Source organism: Pagrus pagrus (assembly GCF_965226575.1).
Source record: "Pagrus pagrus genome assembly, chromosome: 16".
In the NCBI taxonomy this organism is placed as follows: Eukaryota; Metazoa; Chordata; class Actinopteri; order Spariformes; family Sparidae; genus Pagrus; species Pagrus pagrus.
Window position 1 is genome coordinate 188766 of NC_140200.1, and position 18370 is coordinate 207135.

Here is an 18370-nt window from a genome sequence, read left to right on the forward strand (position 1 = left end):
CCACCCCCTCCCTCCAGGAGCAGGGCAGACCGGTCAGACCTCCTCCTCCTCCTCCTCAGACTATATAATGAGGAGGAGGAGGAGGCGAGGCGTCACAGCTGCTCTCCCTCTCTGGTTCAGTGGTTCTCAACAGTTCAACAGTAGTGACACAACGTTTGTGAAATGTTTAGGACCACTGGACCCGAGTCAGGGACTCTCACCTGCACTCAGCTGCACTCACCTGGACTCAGCTGGACTCAGCTGGACTCACCTGGACTCACCTGGACTCACCTGGACTCACCTGCACTCACCTGGACTCAGCTGGACTCACCTGGACTCAGCTGGACTCAGCTGGACTCACCTGCACTCACCTGGACTCAGCTGGACTCACCTGGACTCAGCTGGACTCATCATCTGTCAGATGGCTCCAGCTGCTCCTCTCCTCTCAGGTGGGCTCAGTTCATGTTGACCTGAGGAACAGACGGGTTCTGTATTGATTCAGGAGAACGTCCAGAACATGACGATGATGGTCACAGTCTGTTATCGGTGCTGTCGTCTGTCCGTCAGCAGCTCGTCACGATCAATAAGTTAAAGATCTGTTTGTCTCCTGACGTTTGATTTAGACTCAAACGTTCAGTCGTCACATCAGAGACGAGTTTTATCCTCTGATATAAAAGTGTTCAGTATATTTATTGTTACTGACGGTGAAGAGTTTAGTTTTCTGCTGATTCATTTTATTTCTTTTTCAAAAACAATTTCCAGAATGTTTTTATTTATTTTCATGTGAAAATAATGTTCACAGATGAAAAACAAAAAACATGACAGACGTTATAAAGATGAATTTATTCCCGCAGCTCTGTCAGCTCATAAACAGGAGAGAGAACAAGTCTTCAGCGCCACCTACAGGTCAAGTGATAATTAAATCTGCTGTTTAAAGATGAATGTTTATGAATGAACTGTTTGTTTGTTTGTTTGTTTGTTTGTTTGTTTGTTTGCTCCATCTCTTTCTATTAAAGCATCTCCTGTATTTGTCACGTCATCATGTTGTTGCATCATCAAGTCGACCTGCTTCAGTCTCAACTTAAAATAACGTTCATCACTTTTTACATGAAACCTGTTTATCATATTTATTTATTTATTTATTCTTATATGCTTAATATAAAATGTTCGTCGTCTTTCACAATAAAATCCTCAGCAGCTGAAACTTGTTTCCTGTGTCGTGTTTCAGGTTTGTTGAGCAGAATGACCTCAGTGACCTCGTCACACTCTCTTCAGCTCAGACACTACGACCTTTATAATAAACTGTGTTTAGATCAGACATTAAACTCTCGTCAGATAAACTCTGAAGCTCTGTGATGCTCACTGAGTCGACCTTCAGTCTCACAGCGTCACTGTTTAAAGATGAGACTCAAAAATCACCTTTTCTTACAGACTGGACCTTTAAAGGCCGGAGCTCAGGTTTATTACAGTTTTTGCCGAATGCTTTGACACATGTTGCAGACTTTGGCTCACTGTGTCATCACTTAACACACAGGCTGAGTAAGACACAGCACATGAAGATAAACTCCTAACTTATACAGCAAAATGAAACTCCTGAAACAAAACCTAACAATCCCATTTCAAACTGTTTTTAGCATCAAAGCGTTAAACACATGCACCTTTGAATGACTCTTTCCTCGCAGCAGCAACACACAGATGTGCTTTATGCAGAACTCAGCTGTATTCAGTACTTTTCACTTTAAAAGACTCACACAGATTTTTTTTGTGAAAGATTGATCCACTACAGTTGATCCAGACACATGAACACAAAATGGAAACGCTTCAGAATTTTTTTGTTTTTCAGGTTTTTGCAAAAGTAAAAAAGTTCCAGGAATCTCTAAAACAGAAACATGCAGATAATGTACAGTGAATATAGTGAGTGTAACTGAGAACACAGGACTGTCACATATACATTTACACACAATACTGTAATGAGTATGTGTGTATCTGTGTGTGTGTGTGGGGGGGGGGGCTTACTTGTCATGTCCACAGTCCCCCCAAATAAAAATACCCTAAATTATTCATTAATTATTATTCTTTTTGAATGACATTTGACTCGAGCCTCTACGAAGCTGTGACTTATGGAGGCGTGGGATGAGCTGCACACGGGCAAAAAAAATCACTTTTGAGTCCCCCCCCCCCCCAATCCTGACATGGGATCTGCACCCTGCATCAGATGTTTGTCTCCTGCTGTTGCCTGCTCCTCTTCTTCGTCCTCTTCCTCGTGCTGCTGCTGCTCTTACTCTCCCTCTTCCTCTTTCTGCCTCCATGTTTCCAACGTTGGCACAAAGGAGCTGAGCTCACATCAGGTGTATTTGTAGTGCTGTGGCTCAGACTGACTGGTCTACAGTGAGATTTCAAATGTTTTCATGTGTGAGTCTGTGTGCTTTTCCAGTTTTAGTTGTGTCTTGTATTTTAAATAGATGTGTTTTCACAATGATTGCATAAGATTTCCTTTTTGAACAATGTGTCTTATGTAAAAAACAGTGTGTAGTGTTTTGCAATTAGTGTGTTGGAGAATTTCAAACACAGTGCAAAGCATGTTGTGTGTGCAGGGTTGGTGCTTTTGTTTAGGGCACGGTCACCACGGTTACAGGTTGTGATGCTTTGGGCACAGCAGCCACTTGTAGTGTTCAAGCATCAGGCAAAAACTGTAATAAGTGACGTCCTCAAACTGTCTTCTGAGAGCTCAGGCAGGTTTGAAGCGTGAGACCATCTGTTCTCCAACAAGCAGCGCTCTGATTTTATTATCAAGCTTTTCATTATTATAAACAGTGTCAGTGTTTCCTCCGTCATCACCGTCTGCAGCAGCTGTTCTCATGTGTTCTCACCACACATGTTGTCTGTGTTTGTCTCTGCAGACCAGACATGTTGAAACTTCAACTTTCTTTATGTTCAGCTTTTAGTTTGACGTCGTCGCAGCGCTGCACTGAAGGTCTGTTAGACTGAGAACCACAAAATAACAAATGAATCAGAAACAACACAAACAAGGAAACGAAACTCTTCTGATTGGCTGGGTTTGGTCCACTGGTCGGACTGGTTCTGACGTCACTCTGATGTCTTTTAGACTTGGACTATGAGGGTTATAAAGGTGGGATGGCGTCCTCAGATCAGATGCACACAGACACCGGGACTGACGAGGAGGAAATGAGCAGCTTCTTCTCTCCCAGTGTTTCCTCCACATGAAGCTGGAAAGTGTCTGTAAATTGACCTGAGGTGAGTTCAGCAGGTGAGAATCCTACCAGACAAATCTGGACACGTTTGATCATCTCCATCACTTTGATCACATTGTGCTGTATCACTGTTTCACTGCACAGCAGAAATGTTCCTGCATGTTAAACACGTTTTAAAGTATACATTTATATATTTATATATTTATATATATATATATATACGTATAAATATTCTTACAACAATTATCTGAGGATTATTTTCATGACTCACTTTTAGTGGTTCACAGGTAGTATCAGCAGCAGTCTGATTTTAATCAGTAAACAATGCAGAGAATGTCTGAACTGGTCGGACAGCTTTGATTTTTGAACTGTTAACTCTCCGAGTGTTCAGGACATGATCAGCTCACCAACACTGACGCAAACTTGGTTTCACTGGAGCCTCATTTACACAGTTCATGTGTCGACTGTCCCCGAGGTTCAAAACCTTCATACATGAATCTGATCAGTGTTTCTGATGGAAAGATCAGCTGCTTCATTACTCTGTACAGTACAGACAGCGTGGACCATCACCAAAGTAACTGGCTGATAAGAGACAGAATGGTGGTACAGTACAATACCGAACTGTGGTATCACAGAAATGATTACTGGACAGAGGTGTCGAAACTCTAGACCCACTCTGTGTGTTTCTTTATTATTATGATTGTTCTGACAATTATTTAAAATTTTTGACAAATAACTTAATTGTTGTGCATAAACTTAAAAAAAAATAAGCTTCAGTAAACTCTGGGACTTTTATGTCCTCCACCAAGCTTCGCTTCTGGTGTTATAATAAAGGCTGATTACGGTTGTATGTAGGCTCTACACAGAGCCGACAAGCCGTAACCTACACAAGTGACCTATGCCGTAATGAGCATTCAAACATGTGGGCTGTTGTGTCTGCGTTGCTGGCTGTGGTGAGCAGTTGCCAGCTGTATTTTCCCCTTTAAACACACATACAGATACCTGATTCAATTTGGAGCTTTATTTATAATTATTTAATTTAGTTGGGGCTATGAACATGCTGTGATTATGAAATATAAACAATTTGAGGGATTAAAAAAAAGGGCAACTTTACTTTGCCAGGAAATCCACTCAGTACCAGTACTTCTTTCCAGGGATTTTCAGATACATAAATAGATACACTCTGGGGGAGCTACATTACATTTTGAGATTTAAAAAAAAAAAGTTTTCATAAGAAATATGACCAAGGTACGTTTTATCAGTCTGTTTTCTGGGAATAATTGACACAAGCAGAACCCATTAAACAAGCCGTTTTTTCGTTTTTGGGGAAAAAGCGAAAAAACGAAAAGACGGCTCCTTTTCTTGTTTTTTGGTTCTCACTTACAAAACGAATTTACCACTCAATATTTTGTTTCCGTTGGTGGGCGGGTCCTCTGACTGGCTAATGTGCTTCCTTGCCCTGTGCTCTTCAAAATAAAAGTTCTTCCGTTTGATAATGTCGACAAAAATATTGCTGTATTATAGACACTAGCAGACACAGAGGTCCCCAACACCCACAGTCAAGACTGACCCGGCTTCAAATAAAAATAATAGTATTCATAATCATTTGAAAATGAGAACGTATGAAGTTTTGTTGACTTCAGTGCAGTTGATGTTTAGCCACGAGGTGGCGCAGTTGTTACATGAAGAGTAGACCTCAGGGCTTTACTACGAAGGAGGCTCAACATCTCCAGGCTCTGTGTTCATAACCCGGCTCAACAAAACCTAAAGCCCCGGTCAGAGCTAACTGTATCACGACAGTGGTCATTGTCCGGCTCTGAGCTTTGTGCTCTGTGCGCGTTCACATCAAAGGAGCTGCGATCGCGGGCTGCTGAGAGCTGAGAGCTGAGGAATAGGAGTGATCACAACCAAATATGAAAAGAGATGAGGCTAGTTTTTAATTTCTGACAGCTGAACATTGTGCATCTTTTTTTCTTGTTGAAAGATATTTTATATTGTTTTCATATTATTATTTACTGACTGTGATTACAGAATGCAAGTGTGTTATATTGAAAGTGAGGCTGGGTGTGTCTATGAATATAGGCTACAGTGAGTTTTTTTAAGGTGCTGTACAAGTGTTACCGCGGCTTTCTGTGCCTCCAGCTGGGACTGCAAGAACTGCAGGATCTCCTGAGCTGAGGCCAAGTAGGGGTCCACCTGGTGAGACCCACACCACGTGGTAAACATCTGCCAACGGTATGAATAGGCGGCTCTCTTGGACGGAGCTTGGGCATGCTGAATTGTCGCCAACACAGGCTCCGGCAAACCTAAGGCCAGGAGCCTGTCCCTCTCAGGGGCCAAGCCACCAGTCTGAGCCCTGCTGGGAAGGGGTGGAACAGGGCTCCGTTCGCCTGGGAGAGCAGGTCCCTCCAGTGCGGGAGCTCCCACAGCGACCCGTCCAGCAGAGGTGGAATCGCCGAGGACCATGCCATGTGGGGCCACAGGGGGGCCACAAGTATAACCCGCACACACTCCACCAGAACTCTTCGGAGAAGAGGCTGGAGAAGAGTGAAGGGAGGGAAAGCGTAGAGCAGAACCCAGGGCCACGGATGAGCCAGAGCAACCCATTGGGGGATCGTCGTTCCTCAGGGAGAAAAAGAGTGGGCAATGTGCCAACTCCCTGGACGCAAACAGGTCGACCTCTGCCTTGCTGAAGCGGCGCCATAACTAGGAGACCACCTCTGGATGGAGTCTCCACTCTCCCGGTTGGGGAACCCCCCCTCGACATGATGTCTGCCGCGGAGTTCAGTACTCCCGGCACATGCACGGCTCTGAGCGAGAGGAAGAGTGGGTGAGCCCACTGCCACAAAACGGTTGCCAGCTTGCACAGGACAGGGGAGCCCAGTCCCCCCTGCCTGTTATATACGCAGCCGTCACCGTGCTGTCGGTTCGGACAATGACGTGATGACCTCTCAGTCTCTGCAAGAAATGATGCAGAGCGAGGTGAACTGCCCTTAGCTCTAGGACATTTATGTGTTGACCCAGCCACCGGCCAGTCCAAACACCGTTGATACCACAGCCTTCATGAACGGCGCCCCACCCTGAAGTGGATGCGTCTGTGTACACCAGCTGGCGATAGATCACTGGACCCAGACCAGGACCCTCCACCACTGGAGGGCGCCGTGAAGCCTCCGAGAGACCAACACTTTGGTCTTGTGGGACCTCTGAGGGCACAACCCCAAGCCTAGCAGACACCTCTGCACAGGCCTCATGTGTAAGAGGGCGAGAGGGACCACCTGCACCATGGCTGCCATTAGGCCCATGAGGCGAAGGCAGAGGCCCCAGTCGACCTGAGCACGCAGCTGGAACAGGGCAAGGCAAGTCCTGAAAGCCTGCTGCCTCTCCAGGGTCAGAGCAACTGTCCTGCTCCTTGAGTCCAGGACCATACCCAAGAAGGTGGTCACCTGGGATGGCTTGAGCCTGCTCTTTTTGTAATTCAGGCGCAGCCCTAAGCCCTGAACATGGTTCAGCAGCAGGGACACATGGTGGCGGCACTGCTCCTCCAAGACTGCGCAAACCAGCCAGTCGTCGAGGTAGTTCAGGATCCTGATGCCTCTCCGCCTCAGGGGGGAGAGAACAGCATCCATGCAACGAGTAAAGGTTCGTGGTGCCAGAGAGCACCTGAAAACTCGCACCTGCGAAGCCAAACCGCAGGAACCGCCAGTGACCCCTTCAGATGGGTATCTGGAAATACGCATCTTTGAGATCCATGGTGGCAAACCAGTCTCCTACAGCCCTGGGGACTGTCAGAATCCGACATCGCAGGGGACAGAGATACCGGTTCCGGAATTGGACGGAGCCCCCCATCTCTTTTTGGGGTCAGGAAGTAGCGAGAGAAAAACCTGGCCTGTTGATCTCCAGGGGCCACCTCCCTTATCACTCCCTTCTCCAGCGGAGTGGACAGCTCCGCCTGCAGAACTGTTCTCTGGTGAGGATCGGCCACTGTTGTAAAGGTGGGTGTCCGTGTTACTGGTGGCCGGCGCAAAAACTGAATACAGTATCCCTGGGTCATGGTAGAGACCACCCACGCTTTATGTAGCTTAGCGAGCAGACTATCCATTACCCTGCAGTTCTTGCTGGAGCAGGTGGCATTGCCAAGGATGGAGCTGGAGGGAGAAACCAGTGGGGTGAGGGTTCGGTCCACTGGGGGAAGCATCCCACAAGCAACCTGGTCCCTGTCATGCATGTTAGAAAACCGGCGACATGCTGCAGACCACTTGTTGGTAGAAGCTGGGGAATGGAACTGCTGACACAGCAGTTCCTTAAAATCAGGTAGGAGGGGCACCTGGGTTAATGCAGGCCGCACCTCTGCATCCTCCTCAAACCTAGAGGACGTGGACCTAGGATTCACAGGGAGGGAAACACCCAGAGCTCTGGAGGCCCTGTTCATCACTGCCTCAAAGCGGTGGGCTAACTCCCCCCTCGTGGCTTCGCCCACTGTTTGCTGTGCACAAGAGAGGTCGTTGTCATCGGAGGAGGCGACCGTTTCTATATCCACGTCCTCCTCCTCAGCCACCTCTTCCTCCCTGTCCAACCCTGAAGACGGGGGCAGGAAAGAACTGAGTGGAGGCCGGATCACCATGGGCTGAAGGGGAAGCAATGAAGTCTGCCAGACACCTGAAGACTCCCCCCTTCCCTCCGAAGCTGCAGCCGTTCTGCCAGTTTTCTGCCTAGGCCCCTCAGAAACCTGAGAGCCTGAACGTTTTGAGGCAAAAAAACGACACCGAGCCTCCCTCGTACGTGCAGGCAGAATAAAGCAGTCCATGCATGACTGAGGCTTTTCCCTTGAAGCCAAAGCATGCTCATGTCCCAAACATAGCACGCAGTTATCATGCCCATCCTCTAGGGGCATGGCCACCCCACAGCCCACACAGCAATGACCCTCATGGCGTGCCATACTGCCAGTGACCGGAAACCGGAAGTACCGCACTTCCTATTTACAGGTAGCCTGTAGCACCGCAGCTAACTTGGCTTTTTATTTGCTTTTGTAAGTGTACTCTGCTTGTCGGCCGCTGTGGGAGCCGTACACTTATGATGGGGTGAGAGTGTTTGAACTGTTGGAGAGAGGTGAGACAGACGTTCGCCGCCGAGCGCGTCAGCCCACGAGCCGCGAGCAATACGCTGGTGAAATACACTGTCGAGGCCAAAAGCCGGTGTGTCTTAAAGAAATATCCACGTACCCTGACAAACAGTGGGGGTCATATCCCGTACATATGGAATATGTAACGGAGTGGAGAGATAGTCTTGAGACGATAGAGAACGTAGGGTACACGGATTCCTGTGATTTGTTTGAACATTGTGTTTTGTTTTCTACAGGTGTTGAATTGTTGGACCTGCTAACTGAAAGTCACTTTTCCTTGTTGATTATAAAAGATCAGAATATTTGAGAATACATCCTCAGGCCTGTATTAATCCTCACATATACATCAACAGGACTTACGCATTGTCTAATTTATGTACTCATTTGACTGACTGTCAGTTGATGATGTGCAGCATCCAGGACACATTGTTTCACTCTATTTAATCAGCATCTGACTTTATTATTCTGTGCTTTCATTAAATAGTTAAACAAATAAAATTTCAAATTGTAGTGTCTTAAAAAAATCTCTCATTTGTATCTTTACAGGGAGGGCAGATGGCGACACCTGAACAGGCCATCTTCAGAACTTTAGAGGATTTGGGAGACAAGGACTTTGAAGAATTCAAATGGCACCTTCAGGGGGCCCTGGAAGGCTTTCCAGCAATCCCAAAATGTCGACTGGAGAAAGCAAACAGGGTGGAAACAGTGAATCAGATGGTGCAGACGTACTGTATAAACACCATCAAAGTGACCAGAATGGTTTTGGGGGAGATGGAACAGAATGATCTGCGGGAGAAATTATCAAACATCTCAGAACCAACAGGTAGGTCATTAAACAAAGCAACCATGCCTCATATAACGTAATTTACAGTAAATGATAACAGATACAGTAGAAAAACTGATGACATCTCGAAGACTTACCACATGGAGGAAGAGGAAGATGTGTTGTCAGCTAATATCTACTGATAGGGTCACCAAAGGGAGATTAGGGTCTCTTAGGTCAAGGGTCAGACCAGGAATGATTTAAAAATTCATAAAAAGTATCAACCTCGGAAGTGAGGGACCTCGACAAATAAAGAGAGATGAGGCCTCTTCATGGAGTCGGGACTGAGAGGGAAGCTCTGGTGGACAAGCTATTTGTGAAGCTGGATGTAAGGGTCAGGGTGCACTAGTGGGGCATTCAGTAAGAGTGGGGGCCATGGTGTACTGAAGGTAGACTACACAACAACACACCAGTTCTACAGGCCTGACTGAGGGTGCTGTTAAAGAGTCCGAGGTGGTGATGTTTTCATTAGTTTACTCATTCATTAATCAGAGCACACGGATGTCGAACAAGCTGAGTGCTAAATATTATTTCAATCTAGGAACATTGTCAAAAGGTTTATGTTAGAATGGATGGGCCGGGGAACAGGACATTCTGCTGTGATTGGTTGTTACCTCATCAGTAGTTCACAGTGTAATCACAGCAGCGTTAAGGAGTTTCTGACAGAGATTTCAGCATGAATAAATCAAATCAAATATGCACTGGTTGTGTCTGTGTTTTTGTGGTGGCTGATTTGTATTAACAGCCAGCGGTGGTGGTGATACAGCGTACTGCCAGCTGTACTTCCCCCAGAAAGATGGATTCTGCCATCAGGGAAACTACAGATCACAATCCCTGTAGTAGTACAGCCACTGCTGGCTGTTTTTACAAACCATCTGCACACAAATCTACATATGAATGACACGTAACACAGTCTGACTCAACCTGTTGTCTCAAAGCTTACATGACAACCAATCACAGCAGAGCGCACAGCAGATTGTCATCCCACACACACACATTTACATTTACATTTAGGGCACTTAGCAGTTGCTTTTGTCCAAAGCGACTTACAATAAGTACATTTGTCACAAGAAAGAAACCACAACATATCACCGTCGATAAAGTAGAAAAGATAGAAGTTTCAAGCCCTCATCTGAGCAAAGTAGCTGCTATTTATCAAGGATACCTTTCATAAGTGATATGATGTAAGTGCTGAAGGTCAGAACATACAAGTGCATATGTTTGTTTTTTGGGGGGGGCGGGGGTCATGCTATGCAGGGTCGAGGTGAAGTCTGAACAAGTGAGTCTTGAGTCTTTTGTGAAAGATGGCAGGTGACTCTGCTGTCCTGACGTTGGTCGGAAGTTCTTTCCACCACTGAGGCGCCAGAACAGAGAAGAGTCAGGATTTCGCTGGGCGGTCTTTATTTGCTCTCAGCGATGGAGGTACCAGCTGACCAGCTAATGTAGTAAAGCGAAGTGCTCGGGCTGGGGCGTGTGGTCTGATCAGTGTTTGGAGGTAGATGGGTGTAGTTCCGTTGACGGCCTTGAAGGCCAGCACCATGGTCTTGAATCTGATGCGGGCCTCAACAGGAAGCCAGTGGAGGTCACGGGGGTGCAGTTCGGTTGACGGCCTTGAAGGCCAGTACCATGGTCTTGAATCTGATGCGGGCCTCAACAGGAAGCCAGTGGAGGTCACGGGGGAGGGGGGGTCACATGGGAGAGTTTGGGTAGATTGAAAACGAGGCGCGCTGCAGCGTTCTGGATACGTTGCAAAGGTTTAGTTGCAGAGGCTGGAGTCCAGCCAAGAGCGAGTTGCAGTAGTCGAGGCAGGAGATGACCAGTGATTGGACCAGGAGTTGCGTTGCTTCCTTTGTAAGGAAGGACCGGATCCTGCGGATGTTGTGGAGGGCAAATCTGCAGGATCGGGCCACCGTGGTGATGTTGGGGGTGCAGGATAGTCAGTCGTCGAGGATTACTCCCAGGTTCCTCACAGTCGATGAAGGCGATACTGTGACGTCCTCGACAGTGACTGACAGGTCCATGTGAGGGCAGTCTTTCCCCGGGATGAAGAGGAGCTCAGTTTTACTAAGGTTGAGCTTGAGATGATGGGCAGTCATCCAAACGGAGATGTCTGCCAGACATTCAGAGATGCGCGTGGCAACGTGGGTGTTGGAGGAGGATGGGGGAAAGCAGAGGAACAGCTGGGTGTCATCAGCATAACAGTGGTAAGAGAATCTGTGTGATGTGATTGCAGAGCCTAGTGATCTAGCGTATAGTGAAAACAGAAGCGGTCCTAGTACTGAGCCTTGAGGGACACCAGTTTCCAGGGAGCAGGGTTTGGACAAGGAGCCATTCCACGTGACCTGGAAGCTGCGTTCTGTCAGGTATGATGTCAACCAGGTTAGAGCAGAGTCAGTGAGGCCAAGTTCAGCCAGAGTGGAGAGGAGGATTTGGTGGTTGACTGTGTCAAAAGCAGAGGATAAGTCGAGGAGGACGATCTGTTGGTTCACAGTGATTCAGACAGCCAGGGAGGGGGGAGATGATTGAGCTGGTCAGGAGGTGAAGGGACAGAGAGCGTTTGAAGAGGAGGAGAGGGAGGATAACAGAGCGGAGGAGGCTTCCTCAGTGGACAGCAGAGAGAACTGTTCTGTGGATGGTAGTGAGGAGAGAACAGTTGAGGAGAGAGTGGAGGGAGAGAGGGATTTCAGGTTGCAGCAGGTGGTGACCATGCGAGGTGTAGGGGCGAGGGGGTGGTGGACTTCAAGGGGAGAGAAAAGCCGACAAAGTGGTGGTGGGACACAGTGAGCGGGGTAACAGAGAGTGCCGAGGTACTACAGGACCTTGTGAAGACAAGGTCAAGTTGGTTCCCGGCCCGGTGGGTGGGTGGAGAGGGGAAGTGTGAGGTCAAATGTGGAAAAGAAGCTGACAAATTCAGATGAGCACAGCTTCTCAGGGGGGATGACACACACACACACACACACACATTCCTGAAACAACAGCTCAGAATAATCATTTTATCTCAGAAAAAATATTTAGTTGTTTTTGGTATTTTTCAAATGATGTATGAAGCTCACACAGAGGAGGCAAAGATCTAGATTGTATATTCCAACAAGAATCTCAAGTTAATGAAATTACAGTTAGAAATGTTTTTGGTGACTCATTCACAGTGGCATTCTCTCAATGCTGTTGTGTCATTTTTGTTCATCCAGAGATTCTTGCTGAGTGCCAGAGTAAACTCAAAACCAACCTGAAGAAGAGGTTTCAACATGTCTTTGAGAAAATCACAAAAGCAAGAAGTCCAATACTGCTAAATGAGGTCTACACTGAGATCTATATCATGATGGAAGAAACCGGAGACGTCAACGATGAGCATGAGGTCAGACAGATTGAAACTGCAACCTGGAAACCAGACAGACCAGAAACAGCAATCAGACAAGAAGACATCTTTAAAGCCTCACCTGGAAGAGATGAACCAATCAGAACAGTGATAACAAAGGGAGTGGCTGGCATCGGGAAAACACTCTTAATACAGAAGTTCACTCTGGACTGGGCTGAAGACGAAGACAACCAGGACATACAGTTCACATTTCCATTCACGTTCAGAGAGCTGAATTGTCTGAAAGAGAAAAAGTTCAGCTTGGTGGAGCTTGTTCATCACTTCTTCACTGAAACCAAAGAAATCTGCAGGTTTGAAGAGTTCCAGGTTGTGTTCATCTTTGACGGTCTGGATGAGTGTCGACTTCCTCTGGACTTCCACAACACTGAGATCCTGACTGATGTTACAGAGTCCACCTCAGTGGATGTGCTGCTGACAAACCTCATCAGGGGGAAACTGCTTCCCTCTGCTCGCCTCTGGATAACCACACGACCTGCAGCAGCCAATCAGATCCCTCCTGACTGTGTTGACATGGTGACAGAGGTCAGAGGGTTCACTGACCCACAGAAGGAGGAGTACTTCAGGAAGAGATTCAGAGATGAGGAGCAGGCCAGCAGAATCATCTCCCACATGAAGACATCACGAAGCCTGCACATCATGTGCCACATCCCAATCTTCTGCTGGATCACTGCTACAGTTCTGGAGAATTTGTTGAAGACCAGAAAGAGAGGAGAGCTGCCCAAGACCCTGACTGAGATGTACATCCACTTCCTGGTGGTTCTATACAAACTTAAGAACATCAAGTATGATGGAAAATCTGAGAGAGATCCACACTGGACTCCAGAGAGCAGGAGGATGATTGAGTCTCTGGGAAAACTGGCTTTTGAGCAGCTGCAGAAAGGAAACCTGATCTTCTATGAATCAGACCTGACAGAGTGTGGCATCGATATCAGAGCAGCCTCAGTGTACTCAGGAGTGTTCACAGAGATCTTTAAAGAGGAGAGTGGACTGTACCAGTACAAGTTGTTCTGCTTCGTCCATCTGAGTGTTCAGGAGTTTCTGGCTGCTCTTCATGTCCATCTGACATTCATCAACTCTGGAGTCAATCTGCTGGCAGAAGCAACATGGAGGTCTAAACTATTTAGAGATAAACTTACAAATCTCTACCAGAGTGCTGTGGACAAGGCCTTACAGAGTTCAAATGGACACCTGGACTTGTTCCTCCGCTTCCTCCTGGGTCTTTCACTGGAGACCAATCAGAATCTCCTACGAGGTCTGCTGACAGAGACAGGAAGTAGCTCACAAACCAACCAGAAAACAGTTGACTACATCAAGAAGAAGATCAGTGAGAATCAGTCTCCAGAGAGAAGCATCAATCTGTTCCACTGTCTGAATGAATTGAATGATCATTCTCTAGTGGAGGAGATCCAACAGTACCTGAGATCAGGAAGTCTCTCCACAGATAAACTGTCACCTGCTCTGTGGTCAGCTCTGGTCTTCATCTTACTGTCATCAGAAGAAGATCTGGACGTGCTCGACCTGAAGAAATACTCTGCTTCAGAGGAGGCTCTTCTGAGGCTGCTGCCAGTGGTCAAAGCCTCCAACAAAGCTCTGTAGGTGGATGAGTCACTTAATGTATAAATATTTGACTTGAGACTTGATTAGATAAAAAGAAAATAACTACTAACTTTTTTCCATCAATAACTTCTCTTAGGTTGAGCGATTGTAATATATCTCTGAAAGGCTGTGAAGCTCTGTCCTCAGTCCTCAGCTCCCAGTCCTCTAGTCTGAGAGAGCTAGACCTGAGTAACAACGACCTGCAGGATTCAGGAGTGAAGCTGCTGTCATCAGGACTGAAGAGTCCACACTGTGAACTGGAAACTCTCAGGTCAGGATTCAGCTGATTGTTATCAGTCAATCATTTAAATCTTGATTACACTCAGGTCGATGTTGAAGAAGAGACTCAACATCTGTAAGATTCTTCTACTTACAAAACTTTCTGAAACATTGTTAAATAATGTGAAAGCTGCACACTCACAACTGTGAATGATCTTTACCAGTTGAATCAGTCAGAGTTTAATATGTGTTGATGTATGATTCTTTGTTTGATTCATGTCTGTATGTCAGCATCTCTCTGGAACAGGTTGCATCTTCCTGCAGTTTTTAAACTGGTGTCAACCATTTTCTATTTCCAGACTGTCAGGCTGTCTGACATCAGAGGAAGGCTGTTCTTCTCTGGCCTCAGCTCTGAGCTCCAACCCCTCCCATCTGAGAGAGCTGGACCTGAGCTACAATCATCCAGGAGACTCAGGAGTGAAGCTTCTGACAGCTGGACTGAAGGATCCACATTGGAGACTGGAAACTCTCAGGTACAAGAGCTCACACACTGTTTCTCTGTTACACTTATGAACTGAGGAACACTGCTTCCTGTTGGACAGCAGGTAGGACGGATTTAAAATCAGTCAGAGGGAAGGTTGTAAAATCTTCCTGTTCATTACTAATATTATATAATAATACATATTATTACTTTACTATGGAACTGGAGTTATTCTGTACATGTACGACAAGAGATGAGGCAGTGATGTCCCCACAGCTAGAGAGCAGTGATGGAGGCAACACACTACAAACATAACATGTTACAGTAATACAGTTGTGGTCAAAACTACATCCACTCATAAAGAACATGTTCATCATGTCAGTCTTCAGTTCCAATGATTTCTACAGCTCTCATGTTTCTGTGATGGAATGAGTTGAACACAATCTACTGAGTCTTCATTCATGGAGTTGGGTTCAGTAATTAATTTATTATAGGTTTTCTGAAAATGTGACAATATTTTGTTAAATGTTTCTTGGTCATGTTCACCTCAGTTAGGTGCGTTTGATAACCATCCACAAGCTTCTGGTCGTCCTCTGGCTGAATTTTTGACCGCTCCTCTTCACAGAATTGGTGAAGTTCAACTACATTTGTTGTCTTCCTGACACAGTCCATATGTTAATTCTAGGTGCTATATTGTAGGCAACTGGACTTGTTTCAGTTTCTCTCAAGAAAAAATCAATTCCAGCCTGATTGATCCGTTCCTTCACCACTTCTGATGTGTGTTTGGATCATTGTCCTGTTGAACACCCAACTGCACCCAAGACCCAATCTTCTGCTGATGATTTAGGTTTTCCTTGGAGATAATCCTCCTTCATTATTCAGTTTACTTTCTTTAGAGCAGCAGATCCACTGGCAGCAAAACCCACAGCATAATACTACCAGCACCATGCAGGTTTGGTGTTCTTGGAGTTACAGGCCTCTCCTTCGCTCCTCCAAACACATTGCTGCTCATTGTGGTCTAACAACTCAGTTTTTGTTTCATGTGACCACAGAGTTTCCTCCAGAAGGTTTTTTCATTGTCCATGTGATCAGCAGCAAACTTCAGTCCAGCTTGAAGGTGCTGCGTCTGGAGTAATGGCTTCTTTCAACACAGCAGCCTCTCAGCTCATGTTGATGTAAAACACACCTGACTGTGGACTGACTGACACCTGTGACTCTTCCAGCAGCTTCTAATTCATTGTAGACTTGCTTTTTGGTGTTTTTTGGTTGACTCGACCATCCTGACCAGTTTTCTCTCAGCAGCAGGTGATAGTTTGTGTTTTCTTCCAGATCATGGCAGTGACACAACCGTGCCATGCACTTTATACTTACAAACAGTTGTTGTACAGTTGATCTTGGGTCCTGTAACTGCTGTGAAACGGCTCCAAGTGACTTTCTGACTTGTTCAAATCAGTAATGTGCTCTTTGAGATCAATGCTGAGCTCCTTAGACTTTCCCTTTGTAGTGTTTGTTGTTGAGTCTAATGGCGGACAGCAAGCGCTCCCAGTTTGGAAGGTCAATCAGCTGTGTTCAGACAGAGCACATTTCTTTATTTCAGTCAGATTCGTCTTTTTCAGTTGATTTCTAAACGCAGCTGAACACAGAACAGAAGGAAAATGATGATAATAAGTTTTGAATGACAGTCAAAGGTTTTATAGTCAACTGTGTTTTCTTTTACTGCCTGTAATTTTGCATTTTGAGTCCAAATCTTCTTGTATAGTTTCTGTTTTATTCATTGTTTTATTTCATATTCTGTTAATTGTTTGTTTCTTTTCTCTGTTTATCTGGACTCATTTCTGTCCTTGTGCTGCTGTGATGCCTGAATTTCTCCTCTGGGGATCAATAAAGTTTAATAAGCTGCTCTGACTGTGTTTCTTCTTCCAGGCTGGACCATGGTGGAGAACAGAGACTGAAACCTGGTCTGAAGAAGTGTGAGTGTGGATCCAGTTTGATTCATGAGAACACAACAGCACACAGTCAAGTCCTCTTTAAAATCATATTTACAATATGAAAGCAATAGCTCATGACAGGCTGTGATATACTGTGATAATATCACAGCTAGGGGGCGTTGTTTGGCCGGCCGAAGTGGTTATCACAATCAATATCATCAATAATTGTGATATTTGTTTATTCAAACCCCACAAACAATAGATGGTTCAACATATGTACCATCCTCAATATTAACAATCTGTATCTGCAATAAGATACAGTCTCCTAGTAATATTTAAACAATCTATTAATTAATAGAAATGATCAACTCATTAATAAATAAACAACCCAACAGTTGTATTAGCTGATAACCTGCTGCTGTGTTGTGTCTTTTTCTCTCCATCAGATGTCTGTGAACTCACAGTGGACACAAACACAGTGAACAGATTCCTCAAACTGTCTGACAACAACAAGAAGGTGACACATGTGACAGAGGAGCAGCCATATCCTGATCATCCAGAGAGGTTTGACCCCTGGTCTCAGCTGCTGTGTAGAACTGGTCTGACTGGTCGCTGTTACTGGGAGGTCGAGTGGAGTGGAGTGGTTAATATAGCAGTGACTTACAGAGGAATCAGAAGGACAGGATTCAGTACAGACTGTGTGTTTGGATGGGACGATCAGTCCTGGAGTCTGACCTGCTCTGATGGTGGTTACTCTGTCAGGCACAGTGACAGAGACACAGTCCTCCCTCTCTCCTCCTCCTTCTCCTCCTCCTCCTTCTTCTCCTCCTCCTCCTTCTTCTCCTCCTCCTCCTCCTCCTCCTCCTCCTCTGGTAGAGTAGCAGTGTATGTGGACTGTCCTGCTGGCACTCTGTCCTTCTACAGAGTCTCCTCTGACTCACTGATCCACCTCCACACCTTCAACACCACCTTCACTGAACCTCTTTATCCTGGGTTCAGACTCTGGTACTCTGGTTCCTCAGTGTCTCTGTGTTCAGTGTAGGAGGAAGAGTCTCCTCCTGTGGACACAAACACAGTATTGACTGAAGACGACGGTGAAATGTGTCCTCTGTGAGACGCCAACACCTTCAGTTCATATTGTTTCTATATCTACTTCATCACTTTGGGATTCATTTTGTTGTGATGAAACAAGTCGTTGTCAAACGTCATCATTTGGTTTTGTCATCAGAGCTCAGTGACTCAGCTGTTGAGATCTCATATTAATCTTCTCATTGTGACAGATATAAATTGTGTCCAGCTCCTCTGATTCTCGTGCTTTGGTTGTGTCCTGATCTGCTTCATTTCTGGGCCTCCATCTTTAAATCTCTGAGCGATGCTTCAAACAAACCGACCAGATCAATTCCTTTAGCAGCAGTTTGAGTGTAAAACCAGAGGAAGCTGCCTGGTATTTGAATATTTACAGTGCTGTTTCATTGACCTGCCTGTCCGCCCGTCAGCTCCTCCTGTTAAAGTGGGAAAATAAGAGATAATCTCATTTTCCATAAGAGGAAACTGTGACCACTGGAGGGCAGACATGTCAGGTACTGTACTGAAGTGTTTGTGTGTCGGGACACTTCTTCTGTATAGCACTTCAATAA

At 45.9% G+C, this 18370-nt stretch overlaps 1 protein-coding gene across 1 annotated transcript; it reads left to right on the plus strand.

Annotated features, from left to right (window-relative positions):
• Nucleotides 1-8865: 8865 nt before the first annotated feature.
• LOC311271333 (protein NLRC3-like) lies at nucleotides 8866-17775 on the plus strand (the record flags this gene model as incomplete). The annotated part of the gene is made up of 6 exons (XM_084376947.1): nucleotides 8866-9133; nucleotides 12322-14101; nucleotides 14203-14376; nucleotides 14684-14857; nucleotides 16729-16775; nucleotides 17180-17775. The coding sequence occupies 6 exons, from the start codon at nucleotides 8866-8868 to the stop codon at nucleotides 17773-17775; spliced, it is 3039 nt and encodes a 1012-aa protein (XP_084233073.1).
• Nucleotides 17776-18370: the final 595 nt, after the last annotated feature.